Below are 17,025 nucleotides of genomic sequence, written 5' to 3'. Positions count from 1 at the left end.
CAGACTTTTAAAACGACTGCCATCTTTCCAGAAATCAAGTGCTGAATTTTCTTTTCTTCCCTTGAGATCTTTTACCGAGTTTGGGAAAGATCTTTTAAGGATGATTTAAAGAGTCATTAAAATGAAATAAAAATTCAGATCATGCCTCACATAGCTTTCTATTTAGTCTTTAAGCCTGGCAGAATTCCAAAAGGATGGGTCTCTCCAAGGGACCTGGTCCTGAATCAAGTATTGGGTACCGGCCAAAATGCTGGCATGGTTTAACACATGTTAAATATTTAACTAACTCATTATTTATGAGGGACCTAGGCAGATGTTATAATCAGTTCAAGGAAGCTAAAGAGCCACATACGTATATGGAGTAAACAATTGTGGAAACGCACTTACAGGTACACATGAATATGGCTTTTTCCACAAAAGAGAGGAGAGAAATCAATTGAACCTCTTCCAGTCAGAATTCATTTGCAAGTCCATAGACAAGAATTACTTTTCATTGGTATCAGTTATCTACAATTTACAGAGCAGTAAAATATTTCAAAGGCAGTGAAAGGCTGAAGTCAGGTAACCCTGAAAGTCATGTTATAAATAATGAATAATTTTCCATTGGAGACACCTAATAATTTCTTTGCTCATTCCAAACTTATTTACCAAACTGTAGTACTAAAAATCAGTACGTGGCCTGAACAACATTAAAATCGTACAAAAGGAAAATCTTTAGACAGAAACTATATAAGCTACTGTTATTATTTTAATTATGGAGCCAAGACAAAACCAATTTAATTGAAGAAAAGAAAATATTACTAAACCATTATATATTTTTGCATTAGCATCTACATGGACATATATAAATATAGGTGTATGAATATTAATGCATGTTATCTTCAAAGAAAGGGTGTTTTTGTTTTCACTGCTCAAAACAGGTAACTAAATCAAGAAATTAAATACATAAGAATTTTAGAGTTAATGTAAAGGTGAACATTATGGTTTTTCTTTTTCCTTAGAAACTAAATAGTCAGGCATTGTTTTATTTTTTTTAAGTATTTTATTTATTTATTTGACCCTGAGAGAGCACAAACAGGGGGAGCTGCAGGCTGAGGGAGAGGGAGAAGCAGGCTCCCTGCTGAGCAGGGAGCCCCATGTGGCACTCAATCCCAGTACCCTGGGATCATGACCTGAGCCCAAGGCAGAGGCTTAATGACTTAATGACTGAGCCACCCAGGTGCCCCCAGGCATTGTTTTTTAAAATATATTTATTAAATAATTATGGAACTCATTTGTAAAATGATTGTCTTTAAAAATAAGGTGTTTATAATTCATTTGCATCTGAAAACATACATGAGAAAGACAACTACTTACATAACCCTCTTTTACTATTTATTCATAATGTGAAAATTAGGAATTTTACATCTCTATCAACTTTAGAAATTTCACACATTTAAATTTTTTTTTCTTATGTAACATATTCATATCTCATATGCTTTTAAGTTGTAGCAAAATTAACTTGAGAAGAGCCAATTTAATGAAAAAGCAACTTTTACTGTATAAAGTTATCTTGAACTTACCTTTGATAAAGTAGCCCATAGTCTTTTTCTAAACATTAGCCAATACCCTATCAAAGGAATTACCTGTACAAGCATTGTTATTATTCATATTAATATAACCACAGATTTTGTTTTATGCATACACACACACGCCTGTTTGCATATGGTGAAAATAAAAATGTCAGCTGAATTTCACAGTAAACTTTTCATTTCAGAGAAAGACAACATCTCTTTTCCTTATATTCTTCCATGTCATTTGCAGCAGTTAGTCAGTTTCTCCCTTTTCAAGAAATAGACTTTAGCGCATAAAGTTGTATGATTAAATTGTCTTCATTTCTTCTCCACCAAACTACTAAGGGCTTTAAGTAGCCCCTTTTTAAGAAGTCTGTGTCTTAATATTCCTCGAAAATGTGTGTGATCATGGTTTGACCATTGTCACCTTCACTTCACACTTTACAACTGCCCTCCTTTATTTATTTAATTTTTTGTTTCAAGTTTTTACTTAAATTCTAGTTAGTTAACATATAGTGTAATACCGGTTTCAAGAGTAGAATTTAGTGATTCATCACTTATATATACCACCTGTACTCATCACAACAAGTGTTCTCCTTTATCAATCATGCTGCCATGCATTTGCTAATGACTCATTAGTCCAATTTATCAAACCGTTTTTTGCTTCTGAAATACAGAGCTTCTGAACTATAACTATGTTTCCTTTTCCCTCATTGAGACCTCTACAGGATATCCCAAAATTACCTCAAACTCATCTAATTTAAAAATTAATTTATCATTTCCTCTATATTTATTTGCTCATTGTCTCATAGGCGCAATTTCTACAGATGCATACACAGTCTGCACTTAATGTAGAAACCTTACAGTCTTCCTCTTTACAATGCTTATATAGTTTGCCCTCTGTCTTTTCTATTTTCTAGGTATCTTTGGTCAAGGTCATGATAAACTATTGTTAAAACATGAGGTATATCCATGGGGCACCTGGGTGGTGCAGTTGGTTAAGAGTCCAACTCTTGGTTTCAGCTCAGGTCATGATCTCAAGGTCATGGAGCTTTGGGCTCCATGCTCAGTGTGGAGCCTGCTTAAGACTCTCTGTGCCTGGGGCACCTGAGTGGTTCAGTCGTTAAGCATCTGCCTTCAGCTCAGGGCGTGATCCCAGAGTCATGGAATTGAGCCCTGCATCAGGCTCCCTGCACTGCTGGGATCCTGCTTCTTCCTCTCCCACTCCCCCTGCTTGTGCTCCCTCTCTCGCTGGCTGTCTCTATCTCTGTCAAATAAATAAATAAAATCTTAAAAAAAAAGACTCTCTGTCCCTCTCCCCCTGCCCCTCCTCCCATTCTCTCTCTTTCCCTCTCTCTCAAATAAAAAATACATCTTAAAAAAAAAAATGATGTATATCCATAAGAAAGTGCATGACTAAACAAATACTTGTTTCTTATCTTGTGTGACTAAGTATGTGTGAATTAAGTATGTGTCATATAGTGTCGTATTTCTACGATTATATGCAATGCTGAGGAATCTAACAGTTAACATTTATAATCTTCCAGACAACAAAACAATGGGCATTGCATAAAGGTTATATATAGCCAAATATTTTTAATTTACAGTATTTTATGTATGAGTTTTTAAAATTTCAGACAAAAATAAGGTCCACTTGGGAAATACGCTAAAGAATCTTTAAATAGTAGAGAATGACAGATACATGTCTTGTTGAAGAAGTCCTTTCTTGACCATTTAACTTTTAAAGACTAAAACTGTACTGATTTGAAAATACCAAGTAATTGTCTTCTACAGAGGGACACAAATTAGTGGAATAATTTGTTTATTTGGTTGGTTTGGGACAGTGGGGAGGTAATTAATGCTAGCATCCATGCTATGCCAAATCAATAGATGAAATATCATAGGACCTTTATAGAACAATATCTCCTGAAGGTCAGCTGTGCTTAAAAGAAATAATGACAATTGACACATAGTTGTTACTATTGCAGGGACATGGCTTTTGCATATTACATCTATTTAGATAAATTATTTATGCATGAGGACTGTATTGAGATAAAAAATCCAATAAACTGATACTACCCATCCACATACAATACATACAAGAAATCTCTTCCCAAATCCAACAAGCTATAAATCATATGTATAATATATATATTAACATATATATTAACCCATTTCAAGATTGAACCTGTAAGAAAGTATCTATCATAAAACAACATCAACACTATGAACATTGCTGTTGTGATCTTTAGTATATGATAGTAGGTGAATATTTACAGTTGATTAGAATTAGATTTATTATAGAAATACTATTTCTTATTACATTTGATAGGATAAGACACAGCCAGAAGTTGATGGTCATTCATGACTATTATCTCTTGTTTGCTTTGCAAAAAAGAATGAATAATTTATATAGAATATATATAGAAGTAAAAATCAAAGAAAAAAATCCTATTTTTCACTATCACTTTTGTACTTTTCTGTGGTAAATGAGACAAAGAGTAGCTGAGTTATAAAGAAGCAAGATGTATTTGAACTCTTGACTAAGTTATTCAGTGACCGGAAAAAAACATATGCTTATGTTCGTAACTAGGAACTTTTAACACCAAACTGTCCAAAGGACCCAGGGCTCATGAACTTCATGAAGAAATTAACCCAACCTCAAACTTCTAGTACAGATAAATTTAGCATTAAACTTAATGCTTAAGGAAGAGTATTATAGTCCTATAAGAGTACATTTCTGGATTTGTTCCAGACCAAAGCACTATGCTCAGTGGCTGTTTGAACTACATTTCCCATATGGAAGTATTACAGTTTTTCTGTGGTTTATCAAGCTTGCCTGGTAATTGTATCACCATTTGATTTACATTTTTTGAAGTTGTGAGCATACGAAATCATGATGTTTGGGTAGGCTTGGTAAGTCACTCATGTCATTATTAGGTGGTGCCTGTGATGATTGTTGTGGAAATTAAAAATCCTACCAACCAAAAGACCTCTGTCGCAATAGAGATGACAAAAAATAATTTATTATTGTGTATGCATATCAGATTTCATGCATGCAGGCACTCCTCAGAAGACTAAGTTCGTGACAGAATTTCACACACATTTGTACAATAACAGAAGAAAAAACAATGAAAGCTTCTCTAGCTTCTCAGTAGACAAAAAGATACAAACTTGTAAGTTCTGTACACCTCATGGGACATTTCTGAGTTAATTTCTGAGTGATGGGTTTATAATCCTAGGGTTACAAGTTCTCGACCTTTCATGTAATGTCAAATGTCAAGCCTATGATTGGGCTTATTATGCTTTCAATGATATGGTATGGTAATTGTTCTTACTTCATAGGGTCATTATAAAGGTTAAATGAGTTATCTGTATAATACTTAGAACAGTGCCAGCACACAACTGCTGTGTAAATATTGGATTAGAAATCATTATATGACTATGGCTTCACAAATATGAATAGCATATCTTTATAACATCAATACAAACAATAAATTTTTCATTGACAACTGCATATTTGAGTGATGGGATAAAATTGTGGGGAAAGATTATTTAGGGTTCAAAAGTACTAAGAGATCTATTCTCAATGAAGTTATGTGAGGCTTAGTTTTGACTATATTTGCTGCAGGGTTAGATTTACTTTTTTGTAGTCCGGTTAATTTTAAATGGTTTGGTCAAATTCTTTAAAAATTAAGCAGTTTTTACGTGAGGAATCTTTACTCTGAGAAGTAATATAAATACAAGTAACAAATGATAATCAGTAACCTTCATAAAACACAGGCTACCGCAAGAACTATAAGTTATGTGTTACAATATTTAAGGCAATATGCACCCATATTTTAACAATAATTATATGATTGTAAGAAGATGGAAGGCCTTACATATCATGTACAAAATATTTGTAGATTGCTTGCCAGAAAGAAAAATTAAGTAGGAAAAACTTAATCACAAACTCTTTAACAGCATTAGCTTTCATATGTTGTATGGGAGGCATGCCTTTTCATATGACGCCTATTACATCTTCTTGGTTTTTACTATAAAGATAATGCTTTTAAAGACTGTTAAATTCCCAAAACAATAAAATAACACACTTAGCAAGTTTTATGATCATTAATATTCTAAGTTGCATTTACTTTGGGTAAGAGAAATGTCCATTTTTCATTTAGGTCTCCAAGCATTCTAGGTGATCAGTTCCACCATTGTATTGTGCTATTTCATTCTGTTGCATTTTCCATCAACACTCACTGCATCTTTAAATATGTGATTGTGTTTGTGAGGATGATGAGAGAGGACGGTGATAGTTAACAGCTGAGCTGGGCACTTGCTCCAATGTGGGTCACCTTTGACACATATAGTTGGAAACAGATTAGTGTGCCTAATCTGACCTCTCAAAGGCATTTTAATCAATGTTCTCTCAGGACTAAGAGAGCAAAATGAACTAGAGCACTTTTATTGAAATTCTAATATACAATCACATCTGTTAAACTAGAAAGCCAAACCTTTTTTTTAAATACTGCTTATTAACTTTAAAAAAATGCCTGTAACATAACAAGATGCCACTGAACATGTATTAGATGGTGAAAATCCAGAACAATCCAGCAAATGCCAGGGAGGATGTGTAACAACAGGAACACTTAAACATTGCTGATGGGAATACCAAATGGTACAGCCCCTTTGGAAGACAGCTTAGTGGTTTCTTACAAAACAACATAATTTTGCCTATGATCTAGCAATTATGCTTTTTGGTATTTATCCAAAAGAGCTGAAAACTAAGGCCACATAAATATCTGAACATGGATGTTTATAGCAGCTTTAGTAATAATTTCTGAAACATAGAAGCATCCTTCAGTAGATGAATGGATAAATAAACTGTTGTGCATCCAGACAATGGAATATAATTGAACACTAAAAACAAGTGAATTCTCAAGCCATGAGAAAACATGGAAGAATATTAAATGCTTATGATTAAGTAAAAGAAGGCAACCTTAGAACGCTACATTCTGTTTAACTTCTAATGGACTTTTAATATGTTCACTGTTTGTTGCAGGATATTGATAGGAGGGGAGTCTGCACGGTGGTGGGGGACAGAGAGTATATGGAAAATCTTTACTTTCTCTCAATTTAGCAGTGAACCTAAAATTACTCTAAAAAATAAAATATATTCTTTAAAAAAAATTCCCTGCCTCAAACCAAGAAATAGACTCTTAACTATAAAAAACAAATTGATGGTTACCAGAGGGGAGGTGGAGGGGGGGAATGGGTCAAATAAGTGATGGGTGTTCAGGAGGGCACTTGGGATGAGCACTGGGTGTTGCATGGAAGTGTTGAATCACTATTTTGTATACCTAAAATTAACATTAAACTGTATGTTAACTAACTGGAATTTAAATAAAAACTTAAAAATAAAATTCCCTGCCTCTAGGAGAAAATCATGACACTTAAAGTGTACTAAGTCACTGGGGCACCTGGGTGGTTCAGTCAGTTGGGTGACCGACTCTAGATTTCAGCTCAGGTCTTGATCTCAGGGTTGTGAGTTTGAGCCCTGCACCAGGCTCCATGCTGGATGTGGAGTCTATTTTTTTTTAAATGTACTAAGTTATGAAATGGTATGTGTATATGTGTTTGTATTAGTGAAGTCCCAAAATTAGAATAGTATCTGAAATAAATAAACTTACATTAATTTTCTGTATGACTATAATACACTTTTTAATATGAACATTGAAGTAGAGTTCATGGAGCACAAAAATATTTATACCCTTATCTTTTTCACGCTTAAATAGATCTTCCAGTTAAAGATTAAAATCTGTTTTAATTCTGTTCAGACAACTTTTAATAAAGATAATTTTACCTCCTTCATACACAATTTAACAACTTACAGATTAACACAAATATAATAGTATTCCATGTTTAATTTGATTCATATATACATATTAAATCAACATACTAAAATTTTGACATATTCCTTATGCTATAAATATAAAATATTTTTCTAAAAGTATGTGAAAGGATTTTATTTTATTTTTTTTAAAGATTTTATTTATTTATTTGAGAGAGAGAGACAGCCAGCGAAAGAGGAAACACAAGCAGGGGGAGTGGGAGAGGAAGAAGCAGGCTCCCAGCAGAGGAGCCCAATGTGGGGCTCGATCCCAGAACGCTGGGATCACACCCTGAGCAGAAGGCAGACGCTTAACGACTGAGCCACCCAGGCGCCCATGAAAGGATTTTATTAACAATTATTGAACAGTGTGAGGAAAAAACAGTTCCAATATATGTTCTAAAAAATGGAAAGAATTAACACTAAAATAAAAACATTCAATTTTTATTCTTTGAATATCTAAGATTTCAGCTTATATTAGAAAAAAATAATCAAATTTTAAATATAAATGTTAAAAAGAAAAATGATATTCTTATATACTTAGATTTGAATATTTTTTGTTGAAGGGAATAGGTAATTTTTATTGATGGATGCTTGGAGAGAAGGATAATAAAAGTATAATTTCAAAAGATAAAAACAGCCTTTGAAAAACATAATACAAAGTATAATTGATATATTCTATAAATTTTAGCACTTACCCTGTACTGAAACGGATGCTTGTACTATAAGATATATAAAATGTAATTATCTTTGGTTCCATAGAAACATGGAAAGACACTGCCAACTACACAGGTGCAGCCATTTGAATGTCAGAGAGTCTATATCTTTCCCAGCCCCCAAGGCCAGATGGATTTTAACTGCACTGAGAATGACTCCAAATCAAGAATCAGTACAGCCCCAGCATTCATAGAAAGGATGATGGTATAGATACCACCAAATAGGCAACTCATTTGTCTTGTTCTCAGTGTTTAGAACAGGGACAGCAGAGGAGATCTCTTACTTATCTCCTAGAATAGGAAGTAAATCCAGGAAAATATTTCTTTCCTTTAGCTACACTAATCTAACACTCCCTGTTGATTAAGCTTTGAGAAAGGAATCTTATCAAAGCAGCCAAATAAACAAAAATTTCTTACCTTCCTGCCTGATGAGTCGATGAGTCACGGATGAGTCCATGATTTCCAAATATCTATTAACTGATGTTCATTTCTAAATATCTATTCTTCTTCATTAATTATGCTAGTTCTTTTTCTTCCACTAAAAAAAGTAGTAAATATTTAATATTTTGAAATACTCACTGTTTTTGTTCCTTAAGTCATTATAAAAAGAACTCTGCTCCATTTAAAAGATATTTGCAAATGACATGTTTGATTAAGGATCAGTATTCAAAATGTGTGAAGAATTTATATAAGTCAACACCCAAGAAACAAATAATCCAATTAAAAATGGACTGAAGGCATGAACAGACATTTCTCCAAAGAAGACATACAGATGGCCAATAGACACATGAAAAGATGTTCAACATCACTCATCTTCAGGGAAATGCAAATTGAAACAACACTGAGATATCACCTAATACCTGTCAGAATGCCTAAAATGAAAATGCTAAAAACAAGCATTGACGAGGATATGGAGAAAAAGGAACACTTACGCACTGTTAGTAGGAATGCAAACTGGTGTAGCCATTCCAGAAAAGAGTATGGAGTTTCCTTAAAAAATTAAAAATAGAACTACCCTCTGATCCAGTAATCACACTACTGGATTTACCCAAAAATTTACAAAACCTATAATTCAAAAAGAAATATGCACCCTTATGTTTAAAGCACTATTATTTATAATAGCCAAATTATAGAAGAAATATATATATATATATATATATTCAGCCATAAAAAAGAATGAAATCTTGCCATTTGCAATGACATGGATATAGAGTAGTATAGGTAGTATAGAGTAGGATGGAGAGTATAATGCTGAAAGAAATAAGTCAGGGAAAGACAAATACTATATGATTTCATTCATATGTGGAATTTAAGAAACAAAACAAGTGAGCAAAGGAAAAAGAGAGAAATAAAAACAATAAACAAACTCTGAACTATATAGAGAACAAACTGATGGTTACCAGAGGGGAGGTGGGTGGAGGGATGAGGGAATAGGTGATGGAGATTAAGGAGTGCACTTGTCTGGATGAGCACTGGGTGATTTGTGGAAGTGTTGAATCACTATATTGCACACTTGAAACTAATATTATACTGTATGTTAACTATACTGTAATTAAAATAAAACAAAATAGAAAAAAATGTGAACTCTAATGGAAAAGAGGTATATAATAAAAAAAAAAAAAAGGAGATTCTAAGGGCACCTGGGTGGTTCAGTAGGTTAAGCATCAGACTCTTGTTTTTGCCTCAGGTCATGATCTCATGGTCGTGGGATCGAGACCCATATCAGGCTCTACGCTCAGCTGGAAGTGTGCTTGGGATTCTCTCTTCCCCTCTACCTCTGTTTCTCTCTCTTTCTCGCTCTATAAAATAAATAAATAAATCTTTTTTTTTTTTTTAAAAAGAGGAGATTCTAGATTTTAAGAAAGAATTTTACTCCATTTATTTACTAAAATTTTTCTTTAAGGTCACCAATTACTTACACTGTAAGGAATTCAATGGGAGTATTTTATTGTTTATCTTACTTTTAGTCTGAAACATTTGATATTTCATCATACCCTCTTTCTTGAAAAATTCTTCTCCCTTTAGCTTCCTCTTCAGTACTTTTTTATTCTCCTGCAACTTCTCAGGTAGTCCTTTTTCTTTTTTCCTTTATCAGTTCTTTTTTTCTCTATTTGCCTAGAGTTTATTATTATGTTTATCTTTCACTTTACAAATAATCCTTGGACGAATTTACTGAGTCCCATATATAAGTTGATTTTAAAACTCAATTCCGACGATGAGAGAAGTAGAGAATAAAGGACAAAAGGGATATTGCTTATACATAAAAATCATCCTGTTCCTTTTTAGCTCTGTATCTTAGAACAAGTTATTTAATTTCTCAATGCCTAAATTCCTTGCCTATAAAATGATGATAATTGAGTTGTCTTTCTTTTGGGACTGTTGTGAGGGTCAACGGATTTAATACATATAAAGTTTCTGACACATAGGAAACCTGCATGATGTATGATTTATTGGTAATAGCAGATGTTCCTATTTATTACTAAAACTCTGTGACAGAAATTTTATTAAATCTATAAATTTCAGAAACTTTTACATAATTGTTTAACTACTTCTTGTGCATTTCCATAGACTATAAATGCCTTAACTCAACGCTGTTACTTTTATTTTCTTTGGATTGCTGGCAACCACTTGCACTTTCAAGGAAATTTACAAGTTGGGAACCTAAAGTATTAATAGAGATCATTATGATGATCACATTTACTCACTTAGATCAAAATTAGAGTATAATAACTCAAACTGTATCCTCTTCCCTCAATTTTTAAATATTAGTTAACAGGTTCTCAGCATTTAAACGCTAGTTCCCATTGCCTCTCACTAGCATTCTGATCTCCACATTGCCTGTGGCCCATGTCAGCATCCCCACACTCCACCCTACTCACTATTAGTCAGATGAAGGTGCTTACAGACCCAAAGTCAAATACAGAAATCCCAGGTAAGGCTAATAGAATAGTCTATGATGTGTTTTCCCATTCTTCTAACACACACATTCCTCTTGCTTCTTGATGCATACACACGTGCACACACACACACACACACACACACACACAATCACAGGCACACACACTATCACAGGCACACACACATTTGTTTGTGACACTCTCATGGACACCAAAATTGCTACCTATCCCTCTAGATTTGATTACTTCTCTCTTGTGTCAGTGATTTCTTTGCTATTATGAGAACATGCTCAGTATTATCTTTTTTACTGAGAACAGAATAATGCAAAATTGACTTAATCTGCAGCACAAAGTTTACATTTTGCTGTAAAAAAGAAGTTCTTGACAGGATTGCTAAACACTAAAATTGCTGAACAACAGTAGTTATTTTGCTGTCTTTGAAAAATAAGACAGTCTCTCATCTCTCTATAAGAGATTGTTTTCCATCTTCTCTTGAAAGAGAATGAGACTTCAAATACTGTTTTTCAACTCCATGCTTCTCAGACGTATATTTAAAAATCTTTAGAAATCTTTTTAAATTGTAGATTCTGTTAAAGCCTAATTGTCAAAATTGACAACGATTATAAAGTTAGTATTTTCTCTAAAAATATGTACTAAAAATTCTTGGCTAATATAATACCTACTTTTTCATTTACAAAGTACATTAGGCCCTGCATTTTCTATAATGTATATTATATCACATTTGCTATCAGTGGTATATACTACTTTTCAATGTATTATTTAAAGACATTATCATGGGGCCAGTATAAGAAAAATCCTTTGTAAGATAATTATGTGAAGATATTAGAGCAATTCCAGTTATTTTTGAAGACATTAAGCTAAGCAATTATTTTCACTAACTCTGATGTTGCCAGTTTTGTCCTGGTTATTTTATGGGAAATACTGAAAATCTGTGATGCATTGTTAGTTCAATGAGCTTATACTTCATTTGAGGAGATAAAATTTGCAAAGTTAAAACTTCAAGATACAAAATACAAACATATGTCATGTTATACAGTGAGTGCTCTAAAATGAGAGATAAATGAATATCAGAAAAATAGACTTTTGTAAGAACACAAATATGAGCTTAGTGTCGTTAAGAATAGATTTTTTTAAATGCAAATACATACACATATACAAACTTCTTCAAAACAAATTCAAATATAAAAAGCATACTTCCAGTTAAAAATATGCTATCCTATTTTGAAACCAGATATATGAGTTCAATTGCAAAATCCAGCACAATTTAACCCTTCACCTTGGGCAAGTCATTTCATCTCCCTGTGCTTCAAAACCTGTGAACTATCTATATAGGAATGTATAGTGAGGATTAAAACTAAGGTAATGTATTTAAACAATTGGAGCTATCATGTTTTTCTATGCTCCTCATAGAACCAATTACTTCGGCATAGAGTAAACACACAGGAAATATGTTATTAGATTTGATACAAATGAAAATTTTCTATCCTACCATGAAAATAGCCCACTATTTTAACCTTGTATGAATTGTAAAGTATGCAAAGTAAGAACATAAATTTTATGCACCAAATATGTTATCTATAAGAGATCCCAGCTTCTTTTTTTTTTTTTTTAAGATTTTATTTATTTATTTGACAGAGAGACAGCCAGCGAGAGAGGGAACACAAGCAGGGGGAGTGGGAGAGGAAGAAGCAGGCTCATAGCGGAGGAGCCCGATGTGGGGCTCGATCCCACAACGCCGGGATCACGGCCTGAGCCAAAGGCAGATACTTAACGACTGCGCCACCCAGGCACCCCAGAGATACCAGCCTCTTAACATTAATACAAAAAATGATTCCTTTTCAATAATATTGCTTTGAAAATAACTTAGTTCTTTTGTTACAGGAAATAACTGCAAGGCCACTGAATACAACAAGATGAAAAGCATGCTTTTAGATTTACAAAATCAAAAATATATTACACAAGAAAATGAAAACCCTAACGGTGATGACATATCTTGGAAGAAGTTGTTGGTGGATCAAATGTTTAAATATTTTGATGCCGACAGCAACGGACTTGTAGATATTAATGAACTAACTCAGGTATGATTCATGATTAAATTAACAAGTTTATTTAAATGTAGCATGTACGATATATTCATGTCTGTGTGAATTTATTCTGTATTAATAAATTATATATTTAATCTATATTATTTGAGAGTGCAGACAAAACATGTTTTTAAGGCTAAAATTTGACTACTGTTAAATAACAAAGATTCAACTGAGTAAATTTTAAAGATTTAATTGGCTTTATTAAACAATGCTTCAATTGGACAGCATCCCATCTAGCAAATAGAGGGGCGCTCAGACAGTTGTACAAAATGGGAAGTTTTTGTAGAAGGAGAGCGGGGCAAGAAAATTACTAGCAAGAGAAAGATTGTTTCAGGCAAGGCCTCTTCCCTTAGGTGGAAAGGCTCGGGCTATTATCGGGCTATTATCGTGTAGATTACCTCATCTTCTTTTGGGGGATGGAAAGGGCCCAAGTGGCAGACTCATTGGTACAGACTGAAAAATTCCTGACTGACTCTTAAGACTATATTTCCGGAGGTGGTTGAACTACAGTTATTTTATGTGGTAAATCCTCAGTTTGGGGACTTGGCCTAAGTGATGCTATTTTAGGACTGTTTTTTTGTTTGGTTTTTGGTATTTTCCTTTTAACATTACTCTATCAGCGATATTAATTTCAAGTAACATTTATATGATATTTTGTAGTTTAAAAAAAGATAACTCCTTTTGATAGGTTTCTGTACCTTAAATACCTAAAGGAATCACCAGTTCTTTATCTCACAAAATTTATCAGATATCGTCAGATATACTCTGGAGCTTTTGTAACATTTGATTTTCTATCAGTCAATAAAAACTTGTGTATCCAATATTCAAGGGAACTATTCACCAGCAAATGAGCAAATTTATAACATAAATGTAAATAAATCATTTAAGAAGGTATTAAATCACTGATATGTTTTATTGTCTCAGTAATCAAAGATCAATTAGGATATAATCAATCTAGGTCTAATATTAAGTCCACATTATTAAATTTCATTTATTTGAAAATTGTCACCAAAATGAAACATGTATGAGAAACTTGTTATTAAAGAGAATATTAGAATAAACAAAAGGTCTCTTTAAGCGATTTCAGAAAAATAGAAATGCTTTTATGTGTGTATCATGGAGACAGACAGACTAGCTTGAAGGAAAATGTTATACCCAGATTCAAGAAACTAAACTAGTTGTAGATAATAGTAGAAATGTAAAATAAGTCTCCAAAAATGTGTACAGGTTTTAGGGAGTAATGGAGAAAAGAAGCCTATCAAGGGTAACCAATCTAGGAAAATGGTGATAGCACTGAGGAGTTTTGCTAACTACTTAATAATCCCTATAGTGTGTATATTGAGGTGGATTTTGCTGCAGTGCTTAGAAGTTAATACAGTTTTTAAAAAATCTAGTAGTCCATCTATATAACATCATGCCATTCATCTCTTATGGTTAATTTTATAGTTTATTTTAAAAATCTGACATGGTGGAATATGGGTTTTATTATGCAAGGATATCTAAGCTTTGGAATAGTGTAACTTAGTTGAGAGAATTTACATCAAAGTGACTTTGTAAGTAAATTGATTACAGTTCTTGTCATTCCAGTTAATTAAAATATATATCATTTTTATTATCTTCTTTAATTCAGCCTGCATTTACTGACTAGTTACTAAATCCAGGCATTGGGATTTAAAGAACCAAACTCTGGAATTTTAGGTAAAATTATAAAACCTTTAATTAAAATATCTGTGTTATCATTTACCTCATGATTTATGTTTCAAGAAAGAAACGCTTCAGAATTTTATATTTATAGTAATGACAAGAAATGACTAGTTCACTAAAATGAATTTATAATAAAGTCACGTGTTCTTGATTTACATGGGCCTAACATATCAGAGTATGTTGTGTTTTTGCTTTTGTTTTTATTTTATATAATTTTATGTATTATATATATTATTTATGTATATATTAGTTTTTATTAACATAGCTACACCATTGTAACCATTGGTTGGGTACAAAACCTGATCCAATCCTGCTATTATCATAGTAACTTCATCTAAATCCAAATGGAAAACTTCTCCTCACTAGAAAATGGCAGTGACAGCACTTTATACCTGTTTAAAGTTTCTGCCGCATCAAGTTTGTATTCGTTTCCTAGGGCAGCCATAACAAAATAATGCAAAGTGGGTTTCAAAATCAACCTCTCTCTCTGTTCTGGAGGCTCAACATCTAAAATCAAGGAGTTTGCTAAGCCATGCTCTCTGTGAAATTTCTGGAGAAGGATGTTTGCTTGTCTCTTTCAGTTTCTAGTAGTGCTAGGTACTCCTTGGCATTCCTTGGCTTGTAGATGACATCATTCTGCCTCTGTAGTCACATAGCATCCTCTCTGTGTGCCTGTCTTTGCAACACCTTACATTTTCTTAAAAGGATACCAGTCATATTGGAGTAAGGAGCCACCCTACTCCAGTACGACCTCATTTTAAGTTATCTAATTATATCTTCAACAGCCTTATTTCCAAAAAAATGTTACATTCTGAGGTACTCGGGATTAAGACTTCAGAATGTTTTTTAAGAAGTTACAACTCAACCAGTAATAAAATCCATCTGTTACAAAATTTAGTTTTGTTTTCTCTGTTTCCCTTGATTTGGACTTGCTGTATGTCTGAAAAGTACCCTTCCAATTCATCTGAAAGTTATTTTCAGAAACTTTATCTTCAGAAACTTCAGAAACCTATTTACATCTTGACTATCCATGAGGTACAAGCAAGGAAAGTTCTAGGACGTTTACCAACTTCCTTCTGAAAACATCCCATACCAGATAAGTCGTTCCCACCTTCAGCAGTGTATTGTGAAAATGTCAGTATCTTATCTCTCAGTAATCAACTATTAAAAACAAAACAAAAGGAAACAACAGCAAAAGGTTATAAAAAGCACTCTTGAAAAGATAGAATGAATACCTAGATATGTATAGCACAAATATTATTTTTGACTTGTGTATTTTTAGGTTACAGGTAATCTTTAAGAACTTTTGCTAAATATAACCGATAATACATATGGTTTTATTAATAAACTTCTAAACATTTAATATCATAACTTAATATGGAATTTTAAAATAATTTAACTTAGAAGGGTAAAAAGCGAAAGGATCTTAATGGTGTCTCTTAATAATTTACAAGCTACTATTAGCAGAAATTTAATATGTAACTCTGATACTGCCAGTGACAAGTAAAAATTAAAGAATATAATTTGACTTTGAGGTTTTACAATTGCAGCATGAAAGCTGGCTGCACACATTCTATTTTTATTCCACATAATGAATATATATATATTCTAGAGTTTTTCTTGCAGATTTCCAAGTAAATTAGAACTTAGAGGCCTTTCTAGTTGAGAGTGAAAATGCATAAAAAAATGTAATAGATAAAACGAGTAGGATCTTTAGTATCACAGCTAACAATTTGTCATAGCAAGAAAATATTTGCTAAAATGAACTGACCAGTTATAGAAATAAATCTCGTTCAATCCATCTCTAGCTTACCATAAACATCTGTAACTGCACATTTAGTCTTCCAGTCTGAGGCTCATTTTTGTATGTTCAAAATACCAACTTTAAGATATAAATTTATAGCAAAGTGAAATTTTGGACTTTCAAAAGAATTGTGTTTTATGACGTTGATAAAATTGATGGTAGCGCACTTGTAGATTTGCCATTGGCAATGGAGGATCTGGAAGAGTTAAAACAGGTTATAACAGAAAAAAGGAAATCAACAAAGATTAAGATGACATATGCATTTCAAAAGATCAAAAGAGACTGTTTCAAATGGAAAGGAGTGAGTGGTTCTAAATTGATAAAGTCCTAGAACAGTTTTTTCAAAATAATCTTTTTGATGATCC

The 17,025-nt window shown here is 32.9% G+C and overlaps 1 protein-coding gene across 1 annotated transcript in view; it reads left to right on the top strand.

The window, feature by feature from the left end:
* Nucleotides 1–17,025, top strand: part of FSTL5 (follistatin like 5) — a 698,132-nt gene that overhangs the window by 364,590 nt on the left and 316,517 nt on the right. The window contains exon 5 of the mRNA XM_045798623.2: nt 12,947–13,143. Within this exon, the coding sequence (XP_045654579.2) occupies nt 12,947–13,143 (197 nt within the window). The remainder of the gene's footprint in view (nt 1–12,946; nt 13,144–17,025) is intronic.

The sequence above is a fragment of the Ursus americanus genome, chromosome 13 (assembly GCF_024610735.1).
Source record: "Ursus americanus isolate L20-20 chromosome 13, mUrsAme1.1.p, whole genome shotgun sequence".
NCBI classification, from domain to species: Eukaryota; Metazoa; Chordata; class Mammalia; order Carnivora; family Ursidae; genus Ursus; species Ursus americanus.
The sequence above is the reverse complement of the archived record's forward strand: the minus strand, read 5'-3'. Positions and strand labels throughout refer to the sequence as shown.